We start from the raw sequence: 14,487 nt of genomic DNA on the forward strand, positions 1-14,487 counted from the left end.
GCTCAGTGCTAGGCACTTGCCTAGCATGTATGAAGTTCTGGGTTCAATCCCCAGCACTGCGAAATAATAAACAAACAAACAAAATAAACATTGAAAAGCTAAAAATGCTGGGTTTAGTGGTGTGGCTCAAGTGGTAAAGTGCCTGCCTAGCAAGCGAGAGGCCCCAAGTTAAACCCCCGGTACCACCAAAATGCATATACCTACACACAAAGTTAAAAATGTTGAATGAGATCTATTTGCCAAGATCCCATTCATTTGCATTTTAAGGAAACTAAATTTAACATTAGTTCTACCTAGTGTGTAAGACTTGAATATCAATGCTATTTAGAAGTTTAAAAATAGGACATTCTTAGATTTATGATAGTAGGTTGCAGAGGAAAATAATAAAAATGATTTTTTTTAATTCTGGGAGAAAAGATTGCTGATATTCATGTCAACCAGGCACTGCAAACAATTTTTAAAAGTTTTTTACATCTAACTATTCATGTGAAACAAACATTTAATTTTACATTGAAAAAATACACATATACTCCTTGTTCAAAATGCAACTGAGGTTGACAGGCTAAATAATTCAGGAGGAACTAAAACCAAGTTAGGCCAGGTCCACTCCATGTAAGAAAGCCTCGTCAGAATGTTCTCACTGCTAATGTGTTCTCCAGTGAGGAAGCACTCTCATCCTCAGAGTTAGTGGGTTCAGTAACTCAGAAACTGTTCATTGTTAAAGCTTCACTGCTGCGATCTAAAGAAAACGATAAATTTAAACTGTAAAGTTTACAGAGGAAACCTACATTCAAATCATGAAGATACAGTTTTAATTTTTAATCTCTCAGTGTACTTTAACTCCAAGATTTTTAGACAACTGAACAGCCAGTAAGTAAAGCTGCTGGGTTTTGTTGTATCTGAGCTCACTTACAACTTCTTATAACAGATAATGCTTTCCAGAGAAAGCATCACTCATAATACTAGCTAACATTAATCAATCATTACCATGCAGTAGGCACGTAATAGGTTCCAAGTGTCTCTCTTGAGTCCCTAGCTGCGGGACAACTTACTGACCCAGTGCGTGCCCAAGGCAGGTGTCACTACCTGCTTATGAATTCAGTCAGCTGTGTTAGGCAGTGGAAATGCAGAAATGCAAGGCAGTCCCTGCCTTCAAGGCACTTGTTGTCCAGGGTGACAAGAGGTGTCAGCCAACAAGTCAGCATCAGAGCACTGGAGCAGTTATACAAAAAATGCTCTAGAAGTTAAAAATGGACTTCTCCCTGAGGCAAGGAGTAAGGGAAGATTTCCTATAGGGAAATGACATCTGGGCCGGGTTTTAAAGGAGAGTAGGAGTGTAGGTTAGTGTATAAGGCTAGAGCTGATATTCAAAGAGAATACCAGCAGCAAAGATGCAGGGGTGAGGGAAAACAAGGCCACCTGGGGAGCCAGGAAGTCTGCAGAGCTCGCCTGGAGGCAGAATATGGAAATAGTATGAAGTACAAATGAGCTGCCCATCTGAGAGCTCCTGAATCTAGCTCCTCTAACCGTAGTGAGACAAAACCAAAGAGTCCTGAAACCATATTTCTGTGCCTCACCATGAGTGTACATGGGTAGAATCAATCAAGAGCTTGAAGTACCCCAGTGCATCAGTCATCAGCATGCAGGACTTCAAAGAGACTCAAATATTTTCTCAAAAAAGGCCAACTGATCATGCTTGCCACACAAAAGGCGTGACAAAGCAGGCAACAGCCTTCTAAGTCAGCCACAGGCACCTCCACGGCTTTCTCCACAGTCTGTGACTTTTTAGCTGCCATGGTTTTTTTTTTTTTTTTTTTTTTTGGTGCACCTTCTGCTGCAAGCTGTCATAACTACCACTGCAAACAAACTAGCTACTTAAATTAAAACCTCCATCATTGTTCCTTTTGTAGAAAAGACTGCAAGCACTTGATTTCAGAAATAGTGCTTACTAACGCATAAGTTTACAAAGCAACTTTCATTTTTACTGGCAAGAATGATCTTAATTCATTCTATAATTACAGTTGTTCTTGTTTGGAAATGAATGGGTTTTCCAAGTCATATCCCCGGAAAGTGGAGAGTCAGGAGAACATTTTCTTCCTGCCACTCACAGCAACAAGAACATTCCTAGGCCTGGACAACACACCTCAGATCCCAATGACCTGAGACAACTTACTGACTGGGCTTCTCTGGACTTCTTTAAGCACCTCACATGCAAAATGAAAAGTCAGTCTGATTATGCTCCTTTGAACTTTAATGTTGTTTTTTTAAAAAGAAAGTTACAACAAAAGACCCTCTTTCTAACAAAAAAATAGGTGCAAGTGCCTGCGTCAGGGTCATAACTCAGATAAGTTGAGCAAAAGCATAATTATAAACATAAATCCAAATATTCTCTCACACTGACATGTTAAAAGCAAGTCATTAATTGTGCTTTAAGAGCAACACAAATTAAGTGATTTTTTCCAACAAATACATGATCAAGTCAAAATTATAATTATTACATATCAGTAATGCAGCTAATTACACCAATAATTAAGTTCCCGAGTACTAGAATCAAGTTTTCTTGCTTTAACATTGTGGATCCAACAATTTTAAAAAGAAAAAAAAAAGGATAAACCTCTTCCCATCTCTCAACTCTTTCACCCCTTCCCCATCCTTCCTCATACCACAAGATTAAGAACTGAGCAGAACGACAAGGTATGTTGTATTTAATTTCTCCAAAAATAGTATGCGTAAGTTTTATCCTTCTGCTGTAATAACAAATTATCACAAAACTTAGCAGCCAGAAACAACATAAATTACCTCATAGCTCTGCCCCTCAGAAGTCCAGCAAGCTTGGCTGGTTTCTCTGTCAGAGTCTCATAAATTTTCATTCTTGACATTGGTTAGAAACCTATGTAATAAAGCCAAACCTCTAAAAATTTTAATTTTCCAACTGCTACTTCACAATTTCTGCTAAAATATTCAAGTCTTTATATAATTTCCAAATTATTTATATAAGTAGTATGCCCATCAAGGTTCAAATAATTCATTATTGGAATTCCAAGTTCTTAAAAATGTTTTTTAATTCTCTGGCATTCATTTGATGTGAGATAACAAAAATTTTCAAGAAAAAATATTAAGTGGTTTACTTGGTTTATCTTTCAATCACCCAGAGGTAACAATATATACATGAGACAGTATCCAGTAAAAGCACCCAAAAGTTTTTCAAGAATTTCAGCTGAGACAACTTTTCTCCCAGCACTACACTTGCACCATTCTGTAGAAAATTCATGTTACTATTTCTCAGTGAAACAGCTTTTTGAGTATAACGATCAAGTTTAACACATTTCAGATGTTATCCCTTCCAGCACTATGAAGTCAACAAAAGGGATTACACTACCTTCAAAGTCTTGGATATTCCATTTTAAATGGAAGGGTTGGCCAGTTGTTGTAAAACTGGTCAGTTCCTTTTCTTCTTATCCACTATATTTTGTGACACAGCCAGAACGCAAGAACCATGCTGTTTGGACCTTCCAGCCACCAGAACAGTCAACCAAATAAGCCTCTTTATAAAGTGTTCAGCCTCAGTTACTTTGTTACAGCAACACAAAGAGAACTAAAACACAGGCTAAGGCACAGCCTTGATTGTGACAATTGCATTAAGTAGCCCTAAGCATTCTGTAAACTGTCACTCAAAGACCACTGATACTTCTATACCAAAACATGCTAACTGGAACAAAGTGATTTCCAACTAGTTTTGACAGTAAAAATACCCAAAAAAGGAGATTTCAATACAGCATAATCTAAAAAAGGAAACCATGATGAGATTTTTCCAGAGTAATGTTGCTAAATTTAACATGCTGTTAGAAAAATTCTTCTATCAGGCACCAGCATCATCACCACTTCTACAAAACCCATCACACCATTTACTGGAAGAATAGCAGTAACGGTCACCCCTCATCATGACAAAATAAACGACCACACATCACCTGACAGACTCTCAGTCATCTCATGACACACCCCTAGCTTAACATTTTCCAATGTTTCCCCTTAGAAAAAATCCGCTAGCCAGGCCCTGAGTTCTCTGTGCTCCTGGCCAATCTGTCTCCCTATCAAGTCACAGCTCACCTGCCACTTGCTTAGACCCTCCCCGTCTACCCAGTCCACACCTTTGCCCTCTTTCCTGCAGCACTCTGCTCAATGTGCAGTTACATCCGAATTCACAGAACTCAATTGTTTGCCTACTCACTGGACCATTAGCTCCATGCTGATGTGTTTGTTCGCTGCAGTCCATCCAATACCTGGCATGATGCCTGGCTAGGGAAGGTGCTGAATAAATATTTGTTGGATAAATGAATGGGTGAATAAATTACGAGGCCCTATGCCTCTGTAACAGATCTGCCAGAGATGAAACAGGACTTTTGATTTTCTAAAGCATATTACATAATCTGAGAAATACCTGTATTATTCCAAGAGCAAATATGTACACAAATAAAGATTATGCAAACAGAGATTATACAACAGTAGCATACCCTTGTCACCCTAATCTGCCTTAGCTTAGACACAGGCATGCATGAGAGACTAAAGGCCCTGCTTCCCAGCCACCACTACCACCAGCACAGGGATACCCTTGTTCTGCCCCTAGACAAAAACAACACAGCCAAAAGGCACAGTGCTCAAACCCTAATACACCCACCCTTTTAGATCTCACTCTACAAATGCAATCAGAGGTGTACTTTTCACTTTACCAACACTGCACACTCAGAAGTCTCAGTCAGACAAACTATGAAAGGAGGACAAGAAGAAGTGTAGCAGAGTCTGGGCAGGACTCAGAGCCAGGAACTCAGAAAGAGGGTCCCAAAAAAGACCAGAGAAAGAGAATCTGGGGTAGAGTTAGCACACATCTATAAAAGCCAAGTAGGCCAGCAGCCATGGCTAAAGGGCTGGACGCTGATGAAAACAGGTCAGAAGGTACATACTCGTAAGCAGAACGAACTGGACGCGATGGACTCCTCCAAGCAACCACAGGGTGCAGAGTGCACAGAAGTGGCACTTTCTGCAATTCAAAGAGTTCATGTACTGTGAACCATAGGTGCTACAGGGGTCAGGGAAAAAGATGGGGCTAGGCACTGAGTCACTGAAATATGTGGAGAAGTAAACTATAGGTCAATAAAATCAGAAGCTGGAGAAGAGGTGACTTAGGTTAATAATGTCAAAGAGAAGAAAGAGACTGGAACAGAAGCAGCAGAATGAGTTCACCTCTAGTTCCACGAACTGAAAGAGACCAAAAAGACAGCAATAAGGGCACAGATTCAGAAGGGCTGAGGATGTAGCTCAGAGGTAGAGGGTGTGCCTGGCCATGTGTAAAAGGCCTTTGGATTCAGTAGCCAACACAACCACATATATGTGTACGTATACATACACGTATGTATGTATGTATGTATGTATGTATGTATTATAGATATAAAATCAGATTCAGTCACAATGAATGAGGCCCCAAGGTAGAAAGGGCCAACAAAGCAAATCTAGCAGCAGGAGTGGCAGGGCCAAGCTGGCCAGGGATGTGAGATTAAGAGGAACCAGGAGGGAAAGATTTGTGACTGAGGTAGGAAGTTCACAGAGGACAGAAGCGGTGTAGTTCAGTACCTCGTCACTGTATCTTGCTAGGTACAAGGCCCCTCAAGGCGGAAGTACAAAGATGGCTAAGATCAAGACAGCCCTGCGTGGTGATCAGCTCACAATAAATAAGCCAGGTCTACTCATCTTCCTTGGGCATGTCTGGATGACACAGACTCAGTCTATCAGATTCTCTCTCCTGAAAATTCAAAACCTTTAGAAGACATAGAAGGTGGTTAGAGTCGTCACTTTATATTGGAGGAATATCCATGTTAACTCCTGCTGATTCTCTGGTTCTCTTCCCTCATAAAACCCAGTTGTTCAACTTTTCTAATTCTGAGAGCTACTCCTACTTGATCCTATAATCATTTCTCAATTTTTGCGTTTTATAGCCAGAATTTCTGTTGCATATAACCAACATTTATTATATGATTCAACATGGCTTCTGTCTACAGTCAATTTGCTCACTTTACAAGTGAGTAACCTGAGGCCCTGAGAGTTTTACTTTTCCCAGATTATAAGATAAGATGATCAAAACCAAAACCTAGTTTGCTCTACTTTTAGTACTGTGAGTAATTTGTTTAAAGACGGACAACTATCAAAAAAGATGCATCATCTGAATAACTTAAAATAGAACCTAGGCACAGAAGCCTTAGACCAAAGGCTAAAAGGGGAAAGAGGTGAAGGAGGAGAAGCATAAGAAGAGCAGCTAAGCTTTTCAGAGCAGCTAACTGTTACATTCCATCACATATAAAACCTGTGCAATCACAGCAAGGGCTCAACCATTCTATTAATATAAAACTCGTGATTTTAAAAAGTAAACATAAGAAGGTATAGATATGAAAGCAGAAAAGGAATGATAAAATATCAATGAAGGCAAAATTATAAGGACCACCTCTATATCAAACAAAACATTTTTGGCACTTATCACATGCTTAAAAGCTTTTCTCTTGGTTTCCTTCTTTGCCAAACTTTTTTGGACTATAAAAGTTTCTCATCTTTCCTTGACCTTTCAAGATTTTGTTATTATTTTGCCTTCTTTCCTCAGAATCTTTGGAAAAACTGGATTTTCTTTGTTTTCCTTATGAAATGCCCTTAAAATTTTTAGTTTCTCTTTCTCTAGTCAAAACGTGTCTGCTAAATATTAATCTTTCCTTCTCCATCTCTATGGTGCTTGATACTGTCTTTTCTACACGTTCCCTCATGAGTAGAGACAGCTAGAACAGATCTGTCCAGGGTACTGCTTCAGAAATGACAGGGGTATTTAAATCAAAATGGCCACAGGTGATTTTTGCTGAATGCCAGGTTCAGTAAAAACAGGAACAAAGGTTTACTTAGTCTACATAGTCCAAATCCATGATGACAAAATGTACTGCCTATGTGAAATATTACAGTAAGTATAACTATTTTATAGAATAGAAAAACTAAAGAATTTAAAACACATTAAAGAATTTATTTATTGAAAGAAAACCGTAATTCCAATATGTAAAACATCATTAACCAGAATGAGAACTCAGGCTTTTCCCCTACTCATGTAACAGAAAAGAAATGAAATAATTATTTTAATTTATCATTTTTATTTCATATCAAATTGATTCCCATAAAGATAGGACTTCTTATAGCACTTAGCTCTGTTGGCTTCTCATCTTTCTAATAATCACACAAATTTGATTCTATGTACATGTAAATTACATGAAAACACCTACTGTATTCAAATAACGGAAGAAAAACAACAAATTTTTATGAGGTTTACACCAAGATTTAATACAAAACCTGTTCAGGATGAAGAACATCATGTATCTTTCAACCACAACTATTCAAACTTGGTAAGCACTAGTTGCTTTGTATCCTAAAGCTGTGGTTCACGACAGGACAGATTTTACCCATTGTCAAAAGATGTTCTGCAACATTTGGAGACATTTTCAGAGGTTAAGGACAGTGGAGAGCAGGGAGAGGCCATGGTGCTGCTAAACATCCTATAAGACACAGCACTCCCCCTCCCAATAGTTATCCAAGCTCCACTGTGTAGAAACTGCCCTGCATGAAAACAAGCCCAGGGAACAAGAGCAGCTGATGAGGAATACCTGTGAGTCACGTCTGGCAAGACTTCCCAACTGGGCCAGAGCCACTTACCTTGGATGCCTGGGGTGTGGAGATCACATGGACTGTGCTGGGTTTTACACCGTTAGCCTTGGGCCGCTTAAAGAGGGCAAATCTACTTTTCCTCCGTCCTCTGTCTCCATTAGGTAGTGCACCATTATACCTAAAAGCAGACATGACAGAGCTCGTTTGTTCAGGTTTTAAAAGTTTTAACCATGAAAGTTAGATGGAATAAAGGAAAAGACAGGAATGGTCATAAAGAAGTATCCACTAAACACCCACAAAGGGAAAGGGCTGCAAAACAGACTCCAGCTGTAATAAAATTTAAATCACTTCCAGAAACTTAATTTAAAAGTGATGTACAAGTAATTATAGGTTTCCTAGCCTATAAAGTCAGACTCTTCAAATCTTTTCTGAAGGAGCCAGAGTATAAATAAGCAAATGAGTATTCTGCAGCAGCCATATTAGCGCTGGCTCAATTCAGCTAGCACCATCCTAATGGACACCAGAGAAACACTTGAGAAAATTTTTAAATGAACTAGTTAGAAAATAGCACACTAATTAAACCTCATCTCTCACTCTCAAATCATGTGAATGCTGTCTGTAAGATCTTCATTTGTAAGAATACCAAATTTAGTTGCTTGTTTTTAAAAGGTTTTGAATTCTTTATATTCATTTTCATTTGAACCCTACACTGCTGCATTAGCAAAAAATATACATATCTTGCACAAATTATACATAAACTTATAGTCCAACGACTGTCAGAAAACTTTAAAAGTCACCAAGAAAACACATAATGTCCTTAAGATTTCTTGTATTTAGCTAATACCAAAGTTTAAAAGAAATGCAGGCTTTTCAACTGCAAATTCTAACACTAGACTAGCCTGTCCCTGAATGTCTTGATCACCGTCCCATGTTACCACACAGATATGACGGTTCTCTCCCTGCACCTTGGCAAAAGCTCCTTTCAAGAAAAGCACAAGGGGCTGGGGGCATGGCTCAAGTAGCAGAGCACCTGCCTAGCAAGCACAAGGCCTTGGGTTCACACCCCAGTACCACCAAGAAAAAGAAAAGAACTAAAAGGGAAAGGAGTCATTTAGAATTTACACAGGTAAATGTGCTCTCCACAGTTCCCTCAGAACACCAAAGTCAGGTACAGCCTAGTTCCCATACTAAAAGTCTTCAGTCAGACCCCTAGGCTCCTCTACTTTTCCAGCTCCACCCAAAACAGGAACATGGTCCCCAGGGTGGAGAAGCAGGGATGTGAGGCCACTGGGAACTGCAGAAGTTGGAACAAAGAGGTTTAGGGTGTGTGGGTTTTGAGAGCTGAGTCAGTAGCTGCAGTCACACAATGGCTTTACAGTGTCACTGAAGTTACTCTCACTGTGCTTGTAATCTGTTTCCATTCCCATCACAAAGGAATGCCAGCCATATAAAAATGCCTCTTACTCCTCTCCTTTTTCTCAGGAAAGATCAGAAACTGTACATTATTTTCCTAAAGGAATTTGTGACCACTACTATCAAATATCCACAAGTAAACACCATCATAAACCCACTTTGTTTTAAGATATTTTCATACTACTTAGCTCAAGACAAATGTTCTATATTAAGGGAAACATATGTGAACCAATTAAAGCCAAGACGATAAACAATTTGGAGGAATGTTTTTCACTACTGTGGCCTAGAGACAATTACTACAAGATCTGGCAAAGGTTCTTAAGCTCCTCAATTTTCCCCAGCCTCCCCTGCATCTTTCTCTTAACTGTGCACTGCTGGTTAAGGGGACTCAGCCTCAGGGGAGTGCAGCGGGCCCTTTGCAGCTACCCACTCACAATAACACTTGCTTCTCGGGAGTCTGACACCTAACTCCCCAAGGTGAGCCCAACATCAGGTTTGAATGATATGACCCTGACCAGCTGGAGGTGAACATCTGACCCCCTACTAGCCAATAATATCCTCACCCTAGGAAATACAAAACTGGGGCAAGGAACAACTAACCAGTCTTTCTGGGTAACTAGAGCTATAAAATGTAAACACAAGCGCTATGGGAACCAATAATCCCTATGTGGCCAGAAAGAAGAGAAAATGAAGAATGAAGCAGATGAACAGAGGCAAGCAGAGGATACGTAAGGGTCCTATTTGTCCAGATACACTGAACCTTGCTCATGAAATTCTTTTTAACTTCAGCTAAGTCAGGTTAGGTTCTGCTATTTACAACCTCAAAGCCATATCCAACATAAAGAGTGTGCATGGGGGTGGGGTGGGGTCAAAAGTGTCAATCTTAATGCAAAAATCATTTTAATTTAAATTGCCTGTGCATAGATGCATGGATACTATAGGTTAAGCAAATAATAAACCAGTCTATTTGAAGACTGCCTACTTACTTAACATATCTAGATGATGATAGGTGAAAATTCCTATTGGAAATAGCTAAAGTAGTGGTTCAAAACCGAGTGTCAAGATGAGATGAGTTTCTAATTAATTAGATTAAGCTACAGGGCCATTCATTCAATATTTATAGTGCCAAGTACTGAGCTACAATGATGAATATCAGCTTCCCTACCTTCACAGAGCGCTCTGCTTGGATGGCAAAAAAAGCAAAACAACAAGTGGGATAAAACTCATGGGACAAAAGACACTAGGAGCACAGAGCACATGGCAAGCACTGCTTGAAGTATCTTGAATCTAAGCCAGAAGACTGGCTGGGGAGCATGCACAAGGAGAGAAAAATGGCAGGGAGTTCACAGCTGTGAAAGTGGAAGTCCGAGAGGAGAGGAAGCAAAGGAAAAGGAGGGGAAAGGCAGACAGGGGCAGATCATAACAGCCAGTACTCCAGGATAAGGGGCATGGCTTCTTACCCTAAGAGGAATGGAATGGGAAGTCTGGAAAGATTTAAGCAAATAGCTAATATGATTGGATATATAATCATTAGGGTGGCATAGTGCAGGATGGAGATATCCAGATTAGAGGCCAGATGATCAGTGGGGAGAGCCATCATAACCACAGGTATGTAGTGGGTGGAATGGTGGCCTCCCAGAAGATTTGACCATGTCCCAGAACCTGGGAATATGGCCTTCTAGGAAAAGGATCTCCAGATAAGATCATCCTGGATTTCTGGTGGGCCCCAAATCAAATGGTAAGTGTCTTGTAAGAGGCAGACAGGAATGGAAAGGAGATGACCAGGTGAAGACGGAGAGGGGGCCCAGAGTATGCAAATGGAGGGCCAAGACCTCCTGGAGCCACCAGAAGCTGGAAGAGGCAAGGAAGGATTCTCCCCTAGAGCCTTTGGAGGGAGGGTGGCCCTGCCCGCACCTTGACTTCACACTTCCGGCCTCCAGAACTGTGAGAGGAGAAACATCTGTTGTTTGAGGCTACCAAGCTTGTGCTAATTTGTTATGGGAGCCACAGGGAACTATAAAAGCCTGAACCAAAACAATGATGGTGGAAATGGCCAGAGTATTAGAGAAAAATTTAGAGTTGTTTTCCATGGGAAGTGAACACCACTCACCCAGGGAAGGTCATATCCCATGAGATCCTGATTCAGTAGGCTGGGTGGGTGTCAGGTCAGCATGCGTGTAAATCTCCACAAATGATGCCTATGTGTGGCCACAGTTAAGAACCCACAAAATCAAAAGTATGTGGGGGCTTACAGATACACAGAGGGATGGACAGAAAAAGGGAAAATCCTAGAGGCTTTGGCCAGGTACTTTGTCCAGGGATATTCAGACAAGACATGCAGGGGGCAACTGGATACGCAGGTTTGCAGCCCTGGACAAACAATAGACCGGGAGGGCTAGTGGGTGGGGGTGGGGGACAGGGGGAAGTCAGTTAAAATCATGAAAATGAATGAGACTGTTCAAGAGAAAAGGGCAGAATAAGGAAGAAAGGAAGGCTGGGACAATGCCTGGGAAATGCAACCACTAGAGAAAACAACCCTTCTTAGACACAGGCAGGGGAACCAAGACAAGGTGAAAGTTGAATCACAACAGGACAGAATTCCCTGTGTTTAATCAGGTCGGAGGTCAGTCATGAGAATGAAAAGGCACATATTTCAGAACAGATTGGTCACTGCGGACCTCACCCGTGTTCAAACAAAGCAAAACAAGCAAACGTCTCCAACTCTAACCCTCCTTGAACCTCCACTCTCATTCCCATCTTCTCTGCATAGCAAGAATCCTGAGGAAGTGTCCACACCCATCTTCCCACTCCAGCAAGTGCTGAATCCTTCAACCCACGATCATTTGATCTTTGCCCCAAATGTAAAAGTGCATTTGATCATGTGTCACATACCCAGCACCCTTCCACTCTCTCCTCCTGAAAGTCTCCCACTGGTTCTCCTGTCAAGAAACACCATGTGTTAGGTTAAGAGGGCCACAAAGTCCTTATTACTTCTCCACTGGAGTCCAATTCCCTGCTCCCTAAATCTGGGATAGTCCCAATGACTTGTGACTTGCTTATCAACAAGACGCAGAGGAAGTTAATAGTCTTAAAACTTTTCACACCAGGTGTGTTGTGGCTTCTGCCTGGGTTTCTTGGGGCCATGAGCTGCCTAATAAGAAGCCTGACTACCTGGGAGTTCCATAGGGGAAAGATATACATAGGCACTCCAGCTGCAGTCCCAGCTACCCCGGCTTCCAGTCATTTGCCAAGTACCAGACATGACTAAAGTCACTGTGGACTCTGTAGACCAATCAATCCATCAGATGACTACCACCAAGTGTCCTCTATTGACATCATGTGGCCATACTGCTGACCCATAAGACTTGTGCAATCAATAAGATGGTGGTTGTCTGAAGTCACTAAGTTTTGAGGTGATTGGTTCTGCAGTAAAAGAACTACAAACCCCAAATCCTTTGGTATGGTCTTAGTCTCCCTGCTTCTCAGCCTCTGCATTGATCCCAATCCACTTCAATCAAGTACTGACACCTTATCCTAAGAACTACCACCAGCATTTCCCCTCTACCCTTGCCACCTCCCTCCCCCTCTGGCCTATCTGCTGGATGGGGAATGTGAGTCTAGAAAATGAGGCACCTGCACAGTGCACCAGGAACACGGTAGGCACTGAAAACTTCCCAGCCAACCAGGTGAAAGAAGACTAGCCTTTGTATAATAGAGCCCAGGCATAAAGATGAAATTCTGCTTAAAAAGGCAAAAAGTTACTGCTCTACAAGAGGTCAGGATGTTCCCTAGCCTGGCAAGCATTTCAGCCAGTGAGTTGGTAGAAGTAAAATGTCCAGGTGCTGCTGACACATCTATTTCAGCTATTGAATGGGGGCACCTCAATACAAGCCCACAAAGTGCCTTTTTTAAATCACCCATTTATTTAGTAAATGTGTGATTAAAAACTCAACTTTCATATATGCAGAGCAAGCAATTAGTCTTAACAGTAAAGGTATTTGGAAGCTGCAACAGACAAAGAATTATCCAAAGAAACCTCACCAAGTGATGATGGGTTTTTCTTGACTTACAACTTAAAGAGTTCATACACTAATGTGAATTAGTAACATTTGCTGAATATTTACTACATGCCAAGAAAACCGGTAAAGGGGGTATCACTTCTAGTGAACAGGTAAAAGGCTCAGAATGGGTGAAACACACAGACTTAATATAGCGAGGAAAGGTCAGGCAGAGACCAAAGCTCATCCAGCTTTGTCTGACTCCAAATTTCATACTCTTTCCAGGAAGCAACACTAACAATTTTTTCAATTCAAGGCATTTCTTGGCAGAAAGCATGAAGACACAGTTTTGAAAAGATGCCTGCCACCTAAAAATGTATTTGTCCAAAAGAACTTTCCATAAGAAATAGCAGCAAGAGAAGGAGTGCCAGAAGACATCCCATGTGGCATTAACTGTTCTGACCTCTTTCAGCAGCATCCTGTGTTGAATGTGCTGTGGGCTCCAGTAGTGGAGGCATCATCAGCGCCCCTGATCATGTTCCAGAGGCATCCATACTTTTCATTATAGACCAAAGGCTCTCCCCTTATGCGAAAGTAGCATCTCACACCAGCACCAATAAATCACAACTTCTGTGACCAAAGCAGAGTGTGCACTGCAGACGAACAGGAACATGTCACAAGAGACAGAAGACTTGAGGCTGGGCAGAGTCTGATAAATCCCCACAATGTGGCACCTGTCTTGAGGCAGCTCACGTTAACTCACCACATGGATGCACTGATGCAATTGTGTGTAAGAAAATGCATATAAACCAGTAAGTGCCTGACTCTGGTTTTACATAATTACAGTCCCAATCCCTTACTATTTAACCTAGACTTCCCCTGTTCTGATGAACTATAAAGCCTAGGGACACAACACTTATTTCTCTGTACCTAAGAAATGCTGCACATTTGAGTCTCATAAAATAAACAGCAGACTTTGATTTCTAGCCAGAGAACTAATTACAGCACCACCACAACAGAGGTTATCCCCTCTGGATGTAACCTGCTGCAGCTCTGTAAATATCAATTCATTCAGAAAATTTTCCTGGCCTTGGCATTGTAAAAAGATTCCCAAGTCCCCTTCCTGTTTGGAAATAGTCTTTGCTCCAAGGAGCTATTTAAGACCTACTGAATAGAAAAGTATATGTGCTCTTTCAAAATGTATCAGGTGAGGTTAGTGGTTTGTATCAGGCCAAAGGTTGGGAGTTAAGGAGCTAAGGACACACACAAAGATACCTTGACTCCTGAGGAACTCAACGAGGCATGGAGAAGGCAATCAAGGTAGACAAATGAAAAACAGCACTAATAAATAGCAATGAAAGTGGGTTATAAAACACAGTATGAAAACAAGAAAAAA

At 41.1% G+C, this 14,487-nt stretch overlaps 1 protein-coding gene across 2 annotated transcripts in view; it reads right to left on the bottom strand.

The window, feature by feature from the left end:
- The window catches only part of Peli2 (pellino E3 ubiquitin protein ligase family member 2), a 140,838-nt gene that overhangs the window by 89,710 nt on the left and 36,641 nt on the right, over positions 1-14,487 (bottom strand). For both annotated transcript variants that reach the window (XM_020185965.2, XM_074067914.1), the window contains exon 2: positions 7,729-7,858. In XM_020185965.2, the coding sequence (XP_020041554.2) occupies positions 7,729-7,858 (130 nt within the window). The remainder of the gene's footprint in view (positions 1-7,728; positions 7,859-14,487) is intronic.

Source organism: Castor canadensis, chromosome 3 (assembly GCF_047511655.1).
Source record: "Castor canadensis chromosome 3, mCasCan1.hap1v2, whole genome shotgun sequence".
In the NCBI taxonomy this organism is placed as follows: Eukaryota; Metazoa; Chordata; class Mammalia; order Rodentia; family Castoridae; genus Castor; species Castor canadensis.